Source organism: Parus major, chromosome 3 (genome assembly GCF_001522545.3).
Source record: "Parus major isolate Abel chromosome 3, Parus_major1.1, whole genome shotgun sequence".
In the NCBI taxonomy this organism is placed as follows: domain Eukaryota; kingdom Metazoa; phylum Chordata; class Aves; order Passeriformes; family Paridae; genus Parus; species Parus major.
In genome coordinates, this window is record NC_031770.1 from 93,214,837 (window position 1) to 93,234,195 (window position 19,359).

The window sequence follows — 19,359 nt, forward strand, 5'->3', positions numbered from 1 at the left end:
AAATTTCAAGTCATGAGTGAGGAAAAAAAAATTATACATAACCACTAAATGACCTTATATCATATTTCATTTTTTACAGGAATCAGTTCAATTTTGTTCTCATCTTTCAATTCATGAGTTTTTTTCATATATTTATGAACAATTACCTGCCTCCACATGGAAAAAAAGTGAAATTACTACTAGTTTCACTTTCATAATGACTATATTAATACTAATTTTCTATTGCTCATTATCATTAATTCTGTATTATCTTCTGCCTTTCCATTTTTATTTGTTATACTTTAATCACTTGATTTTTTTCAGTGGGAATATTTAAATTTCTCTTAAAATTTCTAATCTAAGGACACTGAAGATATTGAAAACTTACTGTTTGGTCTGCAGTCTTCCCTCTTTCTCCACTCTCCTTTGTGGAACATATATAAATGCTTGGGTATAATCACAATTTGTTGCTTAAATATACAGTGAATTTAAATATATCAAAAAGAGTATCACAAAATCCTCTAGGTCAAATTATACAGGACTAATAGCTACAGCCAAAGAAACAGTAGTACTGGACAGTTAAGAGTAAATTTTCATGGATACAGTTTTTAAGAAAATGCATCAGTAAATTTTTATGGAACAGTATTTCAGCATATCTATCCTTCCTTCATAAAGGGGACATCTTGCATGCACATACATTGCTCTTTATTTTGGTACCTCTTGCAAATCTTTCAGATGAGATTTCACCAGTGGTAGTGATTACAAGATCTGGAAATATTTATGAAGGGAGGACAAGGCTGGAGGATTTTATGTTTTGCTCTGAAAAAGTAAAGACGACTAATGATCACATTGATGTCTTTCAGAAGAGAATTCACACAGGAACAGCCTGGCTGCCAGGAGTGCTTTGGTCCTTCTGCTCTAAAGTCAGACACACAGGAAAGGTTTATTCCATTGGTCAAGAGAAGCACAGCTTTCATGGCAAATTTCAGTGAGAATAGTAAGATATTCCTTTAGGGTAACTAGGATCAGCCCATGAAAGATGTTGAAAAAGAGCAACAAATTTTATTCATCATTATGTAGAATTATGCAACTGAAGTTAATAACAGAATAATGTTTTCTTTCAGTAAACGTCTCCTTGGGGTTTGTTGGGTTGTTTTTTTTTTTTGAATAAGTCACCCTATTTCACGGGCAATCTGTTTCCCAAGTAAAGAATAATCCAAACCTGACATCCTGGCAGCTATCTCATACCAGCTGAGCCTCTTTTATACATTTTTATATATCAAGATACATTATGCAATACTGATGTCTGTTTACCTATAGTTAATGCAACTTTATACTGTACTCATCAAAACATTGACATCTGTCAATCTTGTATGATGCAGTTCCTAAAATACGTGTGATACCTCAGGAAAGGGATGTTATGAAGCTTGATCCTGTCCCTTACATATAATCAGAACAAGGCAACCAAAACAGTCATCCTCTGTATTGCTCTATTAGGATCTCTCCAGCATGACATTCTGACACTTTCATCAATATTCTTGATCATTTGTCTTCTTTTCTTCTGGTGCTAAGCAGTAATGCATGCTTCCCTAAATCTCTGCATATTTTCCCTTTTTTCCAACATTAACCTGGGCTTGCTCCTGTGTCTTTTCACCCTCCAGCTCATAGACTGCGACAAGAAGTGCAGGAAAACACAAATGTTAACAAGCTGCACCTATAGCAGTGATTGTTCTAGCAGTGAAGCAAAATGTTAGATTTCATTTGAAGGCTGTAATCAGAACGTAAAGCTTTACACATTCTTGTGATTCTCAGGTATCACACTACTTTGCTAAGCTTCAGTGTCCATGTTGGAGTAACAAATGGACATTTGTCAGTACACTTTAAACAAAATTCCATCCAATTAGGAAGCATACCACAAAGTTTCTAAAACAATGGAGTGCAATTTAAAGAAATTAACAAATGCACAGAAAATATTCTATTAAAGGAAGTTTGGAAAAGGCATTTGTATCTTTCTTAAAAAAGTGAAAAGAAAAATGTATTACTCAGGAGTGCAACTAAATAGAAAATTACTCACAAACATGACAGGAAAGCTCCTGAAAGAGAATGCCATCTGAATGTGATATGCTTGTATAGGAGAAACTTTTCCATTTTATTGATCAAAGCATTATTCTACAGCCTGGCATACACTGAGCTTCTCAGCTTTGTATTTTGGTTTTTCTGCATCATTTTATAGAACAGCAATTCATGACAATTTTGGAATGTGAAAAGAAATAGAAAAATCCCAGGCAATTGATCAGAGACCTGACATTTGTTAGCAAAGTAAGTGTGCTGCATAACTTATCCACAAGTACAAGTATTGGAGAGACTTCCACACAGCTCTGAATCATAAGCACAGTACACGTTAAAAATAATAATATATCAGATGAGACATTTACTTGGGTATGCACAATACCAAAAAGACCCATAAAATGAAAAAGGTATTTTGAAATACAGTGATTAAGGGGAGAAAATAATACATGTAAAAAAAGATAATTCAAAATGAAACAACATAAAAGAACATTAACTATAAATAAATTTATAAATATATATTTATAGTGCTAGAAATTACCTCAAAACCGAACACACATTACTATATGAGGTATTTTACTAGTGGACATAAGACTATTTCCACTGATTTCTGTCACTTTTAACAAGTTATTTTAGCTGCAGAGAAACATTTATAGGGAGGAAAAGAGAAAAACGCTGGAAAGCATCCAAAATTAAAATAACAGGTTTTAATTTTAAAATAAATATAACAACTTAAAAATATTTAATTTAGATCTAGTTTAATATTTTGGTCCTCTATTTCCTTACTTTCAAAGGTCACTATGTGCCTTTGAATTCATAAAGTAATGTATAACTTTCTAAATCTTGTTGCAGCTGAAACCTTGCAGTGTAGATAGCTCAAATTTTCATGAGAAAGGTCAGTGCAATATAAGAATGCATCATTTTACTAAAGGAGATGAGACTGAAAAGTTTCCCTTCAAAGTGTCATGTTAAGATTTTTGAGGAGTAAGTTATAAATTATCATTTAAGAAAACTGTTACTAAATTAGTTACCATCTATATTATTATAAAAGTACATGACATCATAACTAATTGCATGCTTTTTCAACTTCATAAAAACTAATTTCTTCTGAAACACCTCACGATACTCACCTCTTGCATAATGAATGAGAGCTGACATATATGGAGATAGGAGACACCAAGAATCCAGTGCATTTCAAAATGTGCATTTCAAAATTTCAAAATGAAATTACTTTCATTTCAATGAAAGTAATGCTGCATTCTCATACATACTGCAGCATTTTATGCTTTATATAATTCTATAAACTGCAGGATCTTGTGAGAAAATTACTCTGATCTACAAACTTTAGTAAACTGGAGTTTCAATAAACAGTCATGAAGGAGCCAAGCCTAAGCTATATGTAACATTTTGATTTCTCAGTCTACTAAAACTGAGGGGAAGAAAAGAGCATTCCAGTTTATTCATTTGAATTCCAGAAAGGAAAAGAGTAAATTTAAATTTCTGTTAAGTTACTAAGAAAAAAAATCATTTACATTAGTTCTCTAAAAATGAATCTATTATATATTGAAGCTATTCTCTTAAATCCAGTAATTTATATAGCTCTGAAAACTAATTTTGGACTTCTGTGGTATGAATATAAGCTATTCCTAAGCAACAGTATTTGTAAACAGACCCTCAAATGAGTGAGATCAAAATTTGAGGTTCAAATAAAAATAAATTTATCATGTACACAATGCATAACAGGAACATTTAACAATCATATTTTTCAATTTCTTACCTTTAAGTAAAACATTATGGCAAAGATAATCCCAAAATAGCCAAAAACCAGGCCAGATGCTAAATAACAAAGCCACAAGTTGCCATCAAAGAAAAGATCAGTTTCATGTCCCACTGCCAGAAAGGGCTGGAAACATCAGAGGGGCTGGAGCTCTCCTCCAAAGGGAAGGTGAAGCTCGTGTCATTCTTACCAATGGGAGCCCATCGTCTTCCCAGCTGGAGGATATTAATACTTCTCACTGATACGCAGCATCTTCTTGCTGTGATCGTCTTTATAGCCCAGTTAAAAAAAAACACACACATTCTTAAGTCTACATGTTATTTCCTATAGACTGCATTATCTTGAGGAAGCCTGGATAAGAATTGAGACAGATACATAGTTTTTGCAAGACATTTGGTTGTATTTTTCCATTTCCTTTTCTAGCACTAAAAAAGGCCCAGATTCTTCTTGTATATTCAACTAGGAAGGATTTGAAATGGTGCAAGATCAAGGGAAGTGAATCAAAGGAATAAAGCAAGCATTGTCCTCCTTTCTGCTTATCAGGGAAGATAACTGTTATCAAACTGTAAAACTAAGGAATATATTTGTTCATTTAAGTGAAATCTGCTGTTGCACAGAGGATGACGGTGGCCTCATACTGATGCTCTTTGGAAAGAATTTCACTCTGCATGAATGAAGCAGAAGAAGTTGTCTTTTATATTACTTGGACTCTGCTTAAACAAAATTAAAATAGTAAGATTGTTTATGCTCTAAAGCTTTATATCCCAATGATTTATTAAGCCATAAATCAGCAAGAATGTGGAAGATCATCTGGGGTTTTTTCCTTGCTCCTCTATTTTTAGAGTATAAGAAATAAAAGGTATAGTAACTGCTTGAGATTCTTTCACTACTGTCCACTATTCAGGGGAAAAAAAGAGGTTAAAAAGTACCTTCCCACTTGTGGTGATTGAAGCTATTTGTTCAGTGTTATTTTTATAGGCTACTTGTGAAACTAGAAGGCAGGCATGAAAGCTGAGAAGTTTGTTCTACTCCTCACTGCCAGAAAAGCACAGAATAATACAATGGCATACTTCTGTATTCCTGCAGCTGCATGAGCTCTAAAACCTACCACATGAGAGTGAAATGGTTTGGACAGAGATTTCTTTAAGGTAACTTGGTTATCTGCATCATTAATAATAATTAATAATTGTGTCTGTTTTCTATGAAGAGTCATCAGCTTACCCAGCTGTGAAACTAGGAGACCTGCTGGAGATTTTGGTGATACTTTATGAAATATAATTTGCATAACATTATTAAGGCATTAAAAAGTTTCCCAATACAAGCCATACCACTGAGAAGTTAAGAATCACAGAAAACTTATTTAGTTGACCTCCAATGTACAAAAATAAATTTCATGAAGAAAATCAACATTTTTTTAAAAAAATTTTGCATGCTAAGGGAAATTAGCCTATACAATTAAATTGCATTCTCACCACACCTTAGGGATTACTGAACATACAGAATTACCTAAATTAAAGGATAAAGATAATAAAAATAGTTTTGAATTGTTTTTCTCAGTACTGTCCTGCTGCCTCTCCAGGACAACACGAGGAGTTGTTTCCTCTGAAAGGCAGCATGCCAGAGGCTGAACACTGCTCACGCAGCCTGGCAGCTTCCAGGATGAAGTACATATCAGGGACACATTAATTGACCACTACACTAGAGTGGTGGTCAGTTTCTCCCTAAATCTGTGTCTTAGTTTTATGCTTTCCTAACTGCTTTCGGTGTCATGATCAAAATTTAACCTTTACATTTTCTAGAATAAACTTTGAAATGCAACAACTTTTGTGCTCAGAATGAGATCAGGTCAAACTGACAACATTAAGATGCTCTTCTTTCTTCTGATGTAACAAATTTACTTTTTAAAGAGAGTATTTAAGATGGAAGATGCAAGACTGAGAGTGGTGGAAGAATTTTATAGGGAGAAGAAGAAGCTATGAAGGACCCAAGATGGGGAGCTACAGATAGACAAAAAGCTATGGTGCATACTTGAGCTCTTTCTCCTATTCGTGTAATGTCTGAATCTTTAAATTACTGATTTTTGTCTTGTTGGATTTATGCATTTGGTTATATTTTTGATATGTTCCACTACTGTCAATTTATCTACACACAGAGGTTGCAGTGATTCCTGAAGATAACAGACACCGATTCCCCCTGTGAGATAAAAGCCTTCATCTATGGTATACCTCATGTATTTCTGCTAACTGCTGGTGTATACTACCTTTACTATCAAAAGTACAAAGGAAGTCTTTTTACATCATAGAAATATATGCTTATAAAGCCACAAAAAATTTAGAGGGCTTAAGGCCAATGCCATTTTGGAAGTTATTTGCTGCTCATTTTCAAAACTGGCAAGGACAGAGAAATGTGACAAATACGGAATGAAAATGCATGGAAGATAAGTAAATTTTATGCACAAAAGAAGTATTTAAAAGAGTACATTGAGAAAGAGATAAAAGCAAAGTGAGACCTAATATATATGCATGCATGGAAACACTGATTGAGAAATCTAACTGCAGCGATTTCCATTCTCTCATCACAACCAAGCGTGTACTAAATGAATAAACTGCTACTTGACATTTTCTAAATAAATATCATGGGAAGAGTACTTATTCTACTTTAATGAATCATTTTGGCCTCTCCAACAGAAAGTAGTTGTGATGAACTATAATCTGTTCTGGGAAATATAGTTCTATAATGGAGATATATATGGACTGAAATATGAGAAGTTGTGTTCTCCAACAAGTCTACTTTAAAAGAGATTCTGATTCATCCATGCCCACTTCTACTTATATTTGATCATAGCTGTTGACATACTGTATCTGCCATGCTGAGAGCTATTTCTCTACTAGAGGTAAGAAAGCCATATGGTTCGTGGATGACTATGAATTTTTGCAAGGCAAACTGAACTGATGTGTATAATTTTTTTTCCTGTAGCTATTCAAACAAAACTATCCATTTAGCAAACAGAACATTTTCCATTCAATGGGATATTTTGGCCCATGTAATACATTTCTAAGAACTGAAAGTCTTTCTTAAATGTAATCACAACAAATGGGCTAACACTAACTTTCTGCATTAGTGGTCCTCTCATTCACCATGCATGGTTAAATATAAACAAATTCACTGCACTGATTAAGTGAAGCAGCAAATAAGACTTGTCTTGTTCATGGAGTAGAACCAAAACAGCTGTTTTTGTTTGACTGATGCAGATTCAAAGGCCCCCCAATGGTATACCTCATAAAAAATCAGCAGGTTATTTGAGGGGTTATGTTCTTTTTATTACTAAAACTTCACATAGGATTATCATAGTTGTACAAGGAAATTGCTTTCACTATGCATAATTACAAAGAGAAAAAAAAAGTTCTTGCCAAAGGCAGGTGTAAAATAACATTTTACCATTCTTGTTAAGGCACAAAATCTCATGTTAATAATTACTCTGAAGGCCACAATTTATCCAGGCAAAGCTCACAATCAAGCTGAAGTTTGAAGACTGCATCTACAAATATTTCCTTCCAGAATATCTGCTGTCAAAAAACCCTTTCATAACTGTGACATGACAAGTGGACCAGGATAGGCAAAATTCAGAGGTACCCTCTGGGCAGAATGCTGCTTGATGTTCAGACACAGTGGAAACTGGATATGCAAGCTTTCCTTGGGATCAGGTATGAATCCTTCTATTCAGAGATACGTTTCTTCTATCGCATGTGCCCATTACTATTAAAATAACTTGTTTCATGTATTGGAGTTCATTAAGAATATAACTTTTAGTTTGGCACAAAGGACCTTGAAATTTTTGTCTTGCTTTGGTGACTTTTTTGTTTCAACAGCTTGGCATTTCCAACAGTATCACTATTAATATTTGTGGGATTTTGCGATACACAAATGTGAAATCCCAGCCCCATTAAGTCATTATGGTTATTACCATTGATTCAGCAAGTCTTGGATTTTACTGTGGTTTTATGTGTTACATAGACAAAACACATTCTCCTCAAGTGACTTGACAGAACTTAGACCTCTGTCAAGTCTAAGTCTGTGTTTCCTGATTATTAAATGCTTGTTTAAAGCATTTATGACTTCACTCTAACTTCAATTTGCACCAGGAATTCAAACTCATTTCAGAGGGACTGAAAATTCTAAAAACTTATTAGAAGTATGCCCTATACTGTTCTAGTGCAAACTAGATATATGACTAACTAAATGCAAATAGCACTTTATAGTACTAAAATGAAAAGCTAAAAAAATCTGAAATCAACAAATTTATTTGATAATCCTAGATTTTAGTTCATGTGTTACTGAACAATGGCACGATAAATGCATTATTTAACTTAGGAATATTATGTCAGATCACACAGGGTCTGCCTTGAGCACTCAAAATTAAATCTCCAATGTATAACACTGTAATTCGTAAAACTATTAAACATTGTCTGAGTCCATTTTAACCACATACGACACATTCTGAAAAGCATGCAAAATGGTGGGGGGGAAGAGCCTTTGAAACAAAAATTATATGATCTGCTTAGTAAAAATAGCTACACATAGTAAATTTAAAACTTGCAGTTCTGAAAGAAAATGTTTCGTGCTAACCATCTGGAAATGACAAAGTATTGCTATATTGCTGAAAGCAGAGAAATAGAAAACTTCTACTATTCCTATTTACCTGTCTTCCTGATAAAACATAAAGACAGAAATGAAACGAACCAGATGTGAACAGCTGACACCTCAAATACAAGTGCATTATAAAATATTTCCATCCATCCTCTGCTCTATCCCTGAGCTGCTTTTTAAAACGTCCAGTACCATCAATATGCTCCCCTGACACATCCCACAGTAAAAAACATTTAGTTACTAAGATCCCACATGAGATTTCTCCATCATCTGCATTTGGATCTGCACTCAGTCACCTCACTGCTCCTCGCAGGATGCCTGCTTGCAGTCTTCTACTGCCTAAATGGCTAGAGGTGTCCAGTGTCTCAAATTTTGTTAGTGCTTGTGTTGCTACTGTGAAGCAGAGAAAAATAGATATAGAACACTCCAGTGCTAAGAAGGGCACTTGCTTTCACAGCAGTGATCTTGGGCTAACATCACCTGAGGTAACGGGAGCACTTGGTCCCCTTCTTAGGGCTGTAATTTGGAAGAGATTCAAGTATCACCTGCTCCCAAGGCACATTAAGCATGTGTAAGAAGGTGCCGCAACGAAGCAAAATTGGAAACAAACAACAGTAGGCTGTTGTTGCCGTAAATTAGAGCCCTTTAAGTTGGAGGGAAGTTGAGGCCGAAGCACTTGTATATGGATTCATGGCTAAACGCCAAGCTGTACAGCACCGGCACCGCTGTTAGAACTGGGACACCAGGAGCGGCAGGAATTAGGTTACGAAGGCGACAGAAAACGGGGCCGTAGAAGAAAGCCCCTTTCCTGCACTTCCCTCCGTCTGGACGAGTCTCTCCGCTCCCCTGCCCCGGACCGATCCGCACCGGCCCCACAGCGGCGGGTCGGCCCGGGCCGGCGGGGACCGCCCGCCCCGACGGTGGCGGCCGCCGGGCGGTTTGCCGGGAGCGGAGGCGAGGCGGGCTGGGGCGCGCTGCGCTCTCATTACGGCGCTGAGTAATTATTTTATTTCTCCGGCAGACGGTGTTTCAAACGACCGCGGAGGCGCTCAGCCAACCCGCCCGCGAACGCCGCCCTCTGTGCGGCGAGAGCCACCCGCGATCGCCTCGGTGACCGAGGGCAGCGCAGCAGATGCGCCCGGCACCCACCCCCGCGCTCCAGGTGCGCGCCCGCGGACTCTCCAGCCGCACCGAGCCCTCCGCACTCGCGGCGTGGCAGACGCGCAGAGCCGGCACGGGAAACGTGCGGGACTCACCTGCCGCCCGCCCCTCCTCGGCTGCCGCCCCACCGCCCCTGGGGGCCGGGCCGTCGCGCCGGAGGACTGGGAGAAGCCTGGCGGAGCACCGCGGCCCCTCCGACGTACCCGCGCCCTCCCGGGCACGGCACGGCGGCCGGCAAGGGAAAGGGGGGCGCGGTGCAGGCGGCGGTGCGCCTCCAGCCAGCCCCGATCCCTCCGATCCCCCGGCCCCTCCTCGCCTCTCCTCCCTAGAATCACGAGCTGCCAAAATTTAAATCGCCCCGGCACTGCGGCTCCGCTCGCAGCATCCCCCTCCCCGCCGCTCCCTTCGGCCACACGGGAAGGTGCCAGACCGCGGCCGCCCCGCTCAGGCACCGGGCACTCTGCCGCGCCGCCGTCCTGCCCGGGCTGTAGCGAGGCGAGACCCCCGCCACGGCGACACCGCGCCGGGGCCAGCGCGACACCGGGAGGCACCGGTGGTGGCGGATGACACCACAACCGACGGCGCGCTGGCGCGCCCTCGCCCCGCTGCCCAGGCGCCCGTCCCCGACGGTGCGGTCCCCGCGCGGACCCGCGGCACCGGCACCCGCCCGTTCCCTCTGCTGCTTGTGCGGAGGCACCTCGCCAACAGCCCGGAGCACCTGCCGCCCCGACGGCGGCCGCCCCGACGGCGGCCCCTTCCCTCTCCTCCCCTTCCATTGCCTCCCCTCCCTCCCTACCTTTTTCAGCGCTGACATTCTAGTGCATTATTAACGCGGCGGGGTGCGGGCTGCGGCGGGTCAGGATTAAGGAGACGCCGGGAGCGGGAGCAGCGGCGCGCGCCCAGCGTCCCCCGGCGCCGCTCACCCGCCGGGGCCGCCGCGCGCCGCTCCCCCCGCCCCTCGCGCCCCGCGCGCACCCCCGCCCTCGCTCCCGCGCGCGCGGCAGGGGCGCCCCCGCCTGCTCTGCGCAACCGCGCGCCCCCTGCCGGAGCCCGCGGCCATCGCGCCTGCTAAGGCGGGGCGGGAGGGGGCGGGAGCAGCTCGTGGCGCGGGTACGCCCTGCCGCAGCCTCCGCCAATGGCGGCGCTCAGCGCCGTGACCGACAGGCGCGGCGGCCAACAGGAAGGAGAGCGGGCGCGGGGCCGTATCGGGTGCTCGGAGGGGCCGCGGGGCCATGGCCGGTAGCAGGAGGAACGGTGAGGCCGCGCCGTGAGGGGCAGGGGGTGGTCGGTCCCGCCGTGCTGGTCCCGGGGCTGGTAACGGAGGGAGCCGGGGGGCGGCGGTGACGGCTCCGGGCGCGGCTGCTCTCAGCCGAAGTGTGTTCCGGCCCGGGCGCACCGCGCTGCTGCGGGACTCGCTTGTTCCGCTCCTCGGCGCCCTTCCCGCGGGGGAAGGCGGTGAGAAGCTGGGCGAGCCCGGCAGCGGGGGAGGCGGGAGGACAAAAGTGGCCTCGGCGGAGCCTGCCCGCCGCACGGGCGGGGCTCTGGGTGCGCGGGGCCGCGGAGCCTCCGGGGCTGAGCCCTCCCGATCTCCTGTCCAGCCCCTGTGGCTCGGAGGGGCCGGGGCGGGTTCTATTGCCTCGTTCTGCTGCATGAGGGTGGAGAGAGAGTAAATAAAATGTACTTCTCTAATCACAAAGTATTTTATGATGACACATTTTTCCCTCATTATGCACATACGTGCGTGCTTGCTTGTTGTTAGTTATCATCTGTTTTGGCTTATTTCAAGTGAATTAGCTACTTCTGAAATAACTGTGGTGCTGTGCTTGCAAAGAATAAAAGCCTTCTGCTATCCAAGCACAGCTTCAATCAGTTCCGTTTATCTAAATGCTTTATAAGACACGGCACAAGAAGAATGCAATAATCAAAATACAGGTGTTTCATAACTTATATGTCGTTCTTAAGGGGTGTCGAGTAGAGCTGAGCTGTGCGAGAGCTGAATGCTTGCATCCTGTGCTTGGCTTTTGCCTTTACAGTTCCAGCATCCAGAAACTGGAATACTTCATGGGAGGATAACAATTTGAGAGTGAAACTGATCAGCAAGAGTTAATGTTTAAGCTATTTGCTGACGGACTGCAACTAGAGATCGTTTGAAAGAGGTATAAATACACGGTAGTGTTCTCTGTGGTTAAGATGAAGATTCGTTGTGAGAAAGAGAGAAGGAGCAACTGTTCTGCTGTTGCGCTTTGGGGATGTGAATTAAAAATTGATATTTTCTGTAGGAAAGTGGATTAGGAAGAGTGAGTTCCTGCACTTGTGAGTGAATGCATGGCTCTAGAGCTGAGAATGGGGGAACTCTAAAGCTCTCAAATTATTTAAAACTGAGGGTCAGATAAAGACCTAATTGTTTTGGTAGTGTGTCAGAGAAAGCTAAAATGATCATGATGCTGAGTGTATAACTTTACACATTGAGTTGGAAATCATATTTTATTCAGCCACTATAAGGAGCAGTGACTTAAGATTGGGAAGAAAATACGGTGAGAAATACAAGGATGTCACAGGGGAGGAAATAAAACTAGAAGAGTTTAGAACCTCATCTGATCATCCTCTGCAGCCCATAGCATATATGAAAACTGTTGACTTTCTATTGTGAAACTACATATATTTTTGAAAGACAGGTATCCTATAAAAGAACTGAGAAGGAAGGTTTAGCTGGTTCTCTTTAAGGTTTTGCTCTTTTTTTGTAAAAGTATGTTGAAGATGCTGAAGACAGATTTTTTTGTCTGCATTGCAAGTGAACAATGAATTTTTGTCTGTAATACAGAATAAATGTGATGGACCTACAGCTTGTAGGTCATGGGTGTAATTGTCAGTGAAGAGAATTTAAATAATGAAAAGCCAATAGAGCAGGTGAGTGAGATGCACTTCACTCTGCCAGGAAAGGGTGCGACAGAAGTAGTTGAGAAAGTGTTGTTTTGGTTTTTTTTTACTTTTGTGGGGCTTTTTTTTTTTTTTTTTTTTTTTTACATGCTTATGTACCAGTGGTTTGTGAGAGGGCTAGAGGTACTACCACTGTCATTCTGTGTGTTATCAACAAGGTATTGATCCTATCTGGGACAGCTGAACTCCTCATTTGTTGCTGTTAAACATCGACTGTTGCATCTTGAAAGTTTTAGTCATCATTCTTGAAAGTTGTGTCGCCCCAAAATGACACTGTCATAAAGGGTTGTATAGAGAGCGATGTTCCAGCTGCTGAAGGGTAGAGTTAAGGTATTGATGCAGATGTAGTGTATTATTATTATTGACTATAATTGCTAGTAAAAAGTGATAGAATAGTTGTGCTGTACAAGGGATAATCTGGTGGAACAATAGAAGACTTCCTGTTGGAGAGATTAAACTGGAAAGCAACTGTGGACAATTAATAGACATCAGTGACAAATGGTTTTACATAGAGAATATTGCTTCAAGGAGTGCTACTTTCATTTCTTAGGTGAGAGAGCAGGATTGTAATGGGTGTTGAAATGGATTGCAGTTTCTTAGTTTTGAGGTTGTTTTGTTTCGCTGGGTTTTCTTTAATGTCCATTTGACATATTAAACATCTTAATTCTTGCAGAAAAGCACACAATTTCTTTCCTTTTTCTAGTTCCAGAGAAGGATTGATTGTTAGAGATCTTGAGATTGTTCAAATCCTTATTTTTGTTTTTCAAACGCAACATAATTTTTTGGCAAATACTTTGATGTTTTACTGGGAAAAAATATTTTTTATTTTAAAGTGAGTGTGTTTTCTTTCATCATTTATGTTTGTCAATAAGAGAAACGTTAATTGCAAATGGAGTATGTTGCCTGACATTTTTTTGGGGGTTTTTTTCTGTGAGAAGTACCTTACTCCCCCACAATGTGACCAAAGATTTATTGCAGTTTACCAAGATGTAAATTCTAATTGGACTGTAGTTGGCTAAATTAAAAATAGGTGATGATTTTGTGGTTAAATGTGGAAGTTACACTAGGGTAGGTGTACTTTGCTGTTGAAACCTTTTATGGAAGGTGGAAAAAAAGCTTTTGTTGCTAACCTTGGTATTGTGCCTGGATGAGAAATGTAGTCAAGGAGAAAGGCCAACAAGGTAGTGAAAGAAGCAGAAATGAAGCACCCAATGGCTTTCTACTTAGAAAGTCTGCAAGGGGAGCACATGCTCAGAGAGCAGAGCCTTACTTTATGTGGTCTTTAGGGTTCTGTGTTTTGTGTAGATGGCTGTTTGGGGTTCTGGGTTTTTTTCGGGAGATGGATTGTGTTGGTGTAGGGTTGGTTTGTTCTTAAGAAGTTGGAGCAATTCTTATGTACTTAGCATTGAGATAAGATGGTCCACAACTGGTGGTAGGACTGTTTAAACATGCTCGGATATATTTAGGGAGCAGGTGTATGAACGTGTGTAGAAGTGGTGGTGTGTGCCATTAAAGTGTGTCTGTTTGTAGTTAGTTTGCCTTTTTAAAAATTCAGTGTGTAATGCCTTTCACTCAACACTAAGTTTGTTCTTGACATAAAATAGACTTCTGGAATCTGTTACCTCAGAGCAAAGCAGCTCACATATTCACCTGCTACTGGGATGAGGGAAAGAATTGGAAAAGTAAAAGTGAGAAGACTCACTTGGTTGAGATAAAGACAGTTTAATAAGTAAATCAAAATCCACACAAGCCAAGCAAAAGAAGGAATTCATTTACTATTTCCCATAGCCTGGCAGGTGTTTAGCTTTCCCCTTAGTAAAGCAGTGCTCCATTACTTTTAATGGAGACTTGGGAAGACACACAACATTCCCCCCTCCCTTCTTTCCCCCAGCTTTATATGCTGGGCACATCCACATATGGTTTGGGGTATCCCTTGAGTCAGCTACTCCAGATGTGTCCCCTCCCAATTCCTTGTGTACTTTCAGCTTCCTTCATTGGTGGGGCAGGTAACAGAAAGGGCCTGTTCAGGTAACAGAAAGACTGTTCAACGAAAACATCCATTACCTACCAACCATACCTATTACCAACCCTCTTTTCAGCACAAATCCAAAACACAACCCCATACCAGTTACTGTGAAGAAAATTATCTCCATCCCAATCCAGCCCATCCATGCCAAAACCAGCACAGATTGTTATGGCAATACGTGGTTACTTATATTTTCAGTTGTGTTTAGTTCAAGAGGTTGAAAACTGTTATCAAGAAGTTTGGATTTCTATGGGTTGCCTAATGATTTAAATTAAAACTCCATATATGTCTAGAAAGAAAAGAAAAGTTCAGCTGCATTGGAACATCCAGAACACTTCTGTGATGGGATATTTGGTGTAATATTGACTTGAGTTATATGTATATGTAGAGATGCTGTCTTGGTTTGAGAAAGACAGGTGTCTGCTGAGGAAGGCAGAAACCTCCCCTGAAATAAATAAAAATGTAAACCGCCACCCCCCTTCCCAAAATATTACAATCTTGAAACCAAGGTACTCTCAGGCAAAGATATGGGAATAACAGTTCTTTACTAAGGAAATGAAAATAAAAAAAATGCAGTAGTACAAAAAAAGAAAACCAACAAAAATACAACCCACTCATAAAGTCAGAATACAACCTGATGCCCTGTTGGTCAGGGTGTTAGTAGCAGTCTGATTGAATGGTGGCTGCAGTCCTCCTGGAGTGACAGACATTGTTCTGTTGAAGTAATGATCCTGTAGAATGGTGTAGTTTTCCTCTGAAGGTTCGGTGGTGTAAATGGGTCTGGTCTTTTTCCTCTGGGAATCCAGTGGAGGAAGGCTGACTGTAGTGTTCAAGTCTCTGATTATATCCAAGTAGGAATGCTTGGCTCTGTTGTAGTCCACAACCTCAGGATCTGGTCCAGGGAAGCTGCAGGGTTCTGGGGACCAGCATGGAACACCAACGAGACGGGCCTTTCTTCATTAAACCATTTATTCAGCACGGGAACAAACTCAGATCCAGAACAAAGAGCCCCAATCAAAGCCAGGGCAGGGGTTTTTGAGGGACAGAACTCCTGAGGGCCTCCACCCCTGAGGGTGGAGTTCAGGGTCAGGGACCACTCGAAACACAACAAGGGAGAAACCCCCAGGGACTCAAACCCAATCAGAACACCTGGGCCGTCTTTCACAAGGGGTTTGGGGTGGGACAATGTAACTCTTTGTCTTCCCCGAGGCGTGTTGTCACATGGCTCCTCCCCCTGGGTAGAGCAGCTCACAATGAGATGATGTCATTTTATCAGTCATTTAGTGAGACTCAATGGCCCATTAACAAAAGATATCCCCTTGGAGGGAGGATGGGTCTTGGAAGAGATAAAGATCACTGCCACACCTGGTTTCAGCAGATGGTAATAGAATACATACTTGTGATTACATCTTGCATTGCAACCCAAGAGAGATGCTTGCAGAAGTTGCTTGATATTGTATAATCAAATACTGAAATGATTGCAAAGGGTGGTATATTTACTCTTTGAAGAAAGCTATGTAGAAATTTAATTAAATTTCTATTTTATATGATATGACCTTACGGAGATTCCTATTGAATAACTCTTAGTGCACAATCTTGGTGGACCTTTGTGCTCAGTGATACTACACATGCCAATTTCATGGTTTGGTTTTTAAATACTGGTATCTTGACCTTCATTTTAGCTTGCTGCTTCTCCTCATGTGAAACTGTTTAAAATCTGCAATTTTTTTTTTCTCTTCAGTAATCTGAACTCAGAATGAGTTGCAGGTGTTTTGTTGTACTTTTTGATTTTTACTCTTTAGCTATTTTGATGTCTGTTTTCCATATTACTACTATAATATACCATAACATTTAACTTTAGCCCATATGTGGCATAGTTTGATCTTCACTTTTAGCCATATGCTCTTTGCATCCAGTTTAAGGTTGAAGTAAGATTTAAACTTTCTGAAACTTCACACCTGTGTTGGCAGGAGATTGGTCTCAGTGAGCAGTGATATATGCACAGCCTTCCCTTGCCCAAATCTGTCCAGAAGAGAGAGGAAAATACCTTATAAAATCACAGAACACACTGAATTGGAAGGGAGCACAAGAATCACTGGAGTCCAGTTCCTGTCCCTGCACAGCACCATCTCCAAGAGTCACATTGTGTGCCCGAGAGCTTTGTCTAAATGATTTTTGAGCTCTTTCAGGCTTGGTGCTGTGACCGCTCCCCTGGGGAGCCTGTTCCAGTGCCCATCTGTTCCAGGCACCACCTGAGTGAAGAACCTTTCCCTGATACCCAGCCAAAACCTCCCCTGACACAGCTTCAGGCCATTCCCTTGGATCCTGTCACTGGGCACCACAGAAAAGAGATCAGTGCCTGCCCCTCTTCTCCTCACAAGGAAGTTGTGACTGCATTGAGGTGTCTCCTCCAGGCAGAACAGACCAAGTGCCCTCAGCGGCTCCTCATACAGCTTCCCCTCAAGGCCTTCACCATCTTTGAAGTTTTCTTGAATGCTCTCTAACTGCTTTGTATCTTTCTTATATTGTGGCACTCAAACTGCACACAGGATTTGGGATGGGGCTGCAACAGAGCAGGGCAGGACAATCCCCTCCCTTGCCCAGCGGTGCCTGGTGCCCTCCAGAACACAGTGGGCTCTCCTGGCTGCCAGGGCACTGCTGACAGTCTTGTGCAACTGTAGTTAATAGCTGGGTCAATTCAGTGGCCAGAATTATGGGTATTAATAATAGCAGCTTTATTGAGCTTTAATAAGGGTGTACTCATGAGATATCTTTAGATGTTTTCAGTGAGGTCTGTTTGATTGTGCCAAGTAAGAAGATGATAATGGTGCAGTTTGAGAAACATATTTTTAAGTTTTGTAGAAGATGGATAGTATGCACAAATTGAAACTAAAGTGAAGGTGATCTGTTTTGCCAGGGCTGCAGTAGCGATACACATTTTGCAGGGTTTCACTACAAGGCAGATGGGATTCTTATGAACAGCGAAACGAAATCCTGGTGTTCTCATTGTGGTTATGTAGCTTCTTATCATCTTTGTCATGTCAAGTTTATTAGATGTCTAGGAGCTTGTGGCTGCAATTAAGGTGGCCTACTGACAGATCTCTAAAACCTTTGTTGAGACAGGATGACACAATCTATTAGTCAGATTCTTGTTGAACTACACAGTCATGTAGAATTTGCTGGCAGATGTAACACCAGTCTTAATGATTTGAAACTACAATGTGACAGAGACAGTGCTTGGTCTAGCTGAATAAGTTTCTTTTAAGCTAAGAAGAGAAAATAAATGTTTTTTTCTAGCAATAAATTGCTGTTTTATATTTGCAGATTTGCAATTTGCTATGAGCTGGGTTGGTCTGGAGGTTCACAGGTCAATCTCTCTCTGTAATAACTGTCCCTTTGTAATGACTGCTTAATTTAGGTGAATACATAGATATGGGGTGTTTAATCACTGTATTCTTTTCCTTTCCTACCTTTCAATCCTACTGATATGTGCCATATACTTAAATAAGCTGCAGCTGTTCAAAAATTTTCTCACAGACAGGAGAATTCTATATTACTGAGTTTTAGAAAACAAAGTGGGTTTCCACATGCTGTAAAATGTAATACTAAGTAATAAGATAAGCGGAGACATACTTTATCAACTACTACCTTAGAGCACAAAACTGGATTTTTTTTCCACTGTGGTTCTCGAACCTGTAAAAGAATAAGACAGGTTTAAAATTAGGGCAATTAGCATCTGATTTTTTTTTGTCTAATGGGAAGTTGAAGACTAATAGATGGTGTTTCAGTGAGAATAATGTCAGTGGTCTTGAGACAAACCTTGATATTGTGAAGTTGCTGTTACACACTAGATATAAAATGATAGCATCTGCCTTTCTTCTGCAGCTCCTTGAGACATTTTGGTTAACAGCCATACTGAGATGCGGCTGATAACCTAGTAGTTCAAGCACAGAATTCATGTGACCTTGGATATAACTAAATCCTTCCGTAATTTCATTCCCAAACAGCACATGTGGGTTCTTTACACCATTAAATATGTAATAATAGCTTTAGCAGTTAAAATCATTTGTTTCGTGTAATGTCAATGAGAGCAATTGTAAATTTGTCAAAGAGGATCATTCCCACCTTGTGTAGACATCCTGTAAAGAGCTGTACAATTTTTTCCCTGTAAGATACCACTAAAGTTTTGTGAGTCTTGTAGAACTAAAAGATTGTGTTAGGAGCTAGTCAAGTTTAAAATAATCAGCTTGTGATATCAGCATTTCACCATGGTGTTTCTCCTCAGTCTCAGTTTTAGAGTTTTGTAGTTCAAAAAACAAAGCCAAAAAAGCCTCCCATCAACCAAGCAAGTCACCATACCTTGTGGGAGAAATGGGATGAACAGCCTTTGTTCAAAGTGCTCTTGTGATGAAGGCAGATAGTTAAAAGTAAGGTGTATGAGGCTGAGAGACTACCTTCCAGGCCAAAAGAGACTTCAGAATCAAGGTTTCTAACCTGTAGAGATCTCCATGGGAAACATATTGCTATATAATGTAGGATTCCTTAACCTCTCCTTCCTAAGGAGAGGAAGAAAAAGGCCCAATGCTGAAAACAGTCAAGTTTTTCAAATCTGAATAGCAGACATGGTCTATGTGTATGTGTCTTAAAAGGCATTTAGACACTGGGAAAAAGCCCTGATATGAACTGTGGAGTTTCTCTAGATCTTTTGAATTGTAATATTATAAATATTGATATACAAGTTTTTGGGTCTCAGTGTAGGTGGGTG

The 19,359-nt window shown here is 41.1% G+C and overlaps 2 protein-coding genes across 8 annotated transcripts in view; one reads left to right on the forward strand and one right to left on the reverse strand.

Moving 5' to 3' along the window:
• Window positions 1-10,560, reverse strand: part of DLGAP2 (DLG associated protein 2) — a 451,519-nt gene extending 440,959 nt beyond the window's left edge. For all 4 annotated transcript variants that reach the window (XM_015621029.2, XM_033513041.1, XM_033513040.1 and 1 more), the window contains exon 1: window positions 10,428-10,560. In XM_015621029.2, coding sequence (XP_015476515.2) covers window positions 10,428-10,445 — 18 coding nt within the window. In that variant the 5' untranslated portion in view covers window positions 10,446-10,560. The remainder of the gene's footprint in view (window positions 1-10,427) is intronic.
• A 250-nt stretch (window positions 10,561-10,810) lies between these two features.
• The window catches only part of ERICH1 (glutamate rich 1), a 69,624-nt gene continuing 61,075 nt past the window's right edge, over window positions 10,811-19,359 (forward strand). For all 4 annotated transcript variants that reach the window (XR_001520560.3, XR_001520559.1, XM_015622402.2 and 1 more), the window contains exon 1: window positions 10,811-10,885. Coding sequence is in view for 2 of the 4 variants with exons in the window: in XM_015622402.2 (XP_015477888.1) it covers window positions 10,864-10,885 (22 nt within the window). In the remaining 2 variants the exon portion in view is untranslated. The remainder of the gene's footprint in view (window positions 10,886-19,359) is intronic.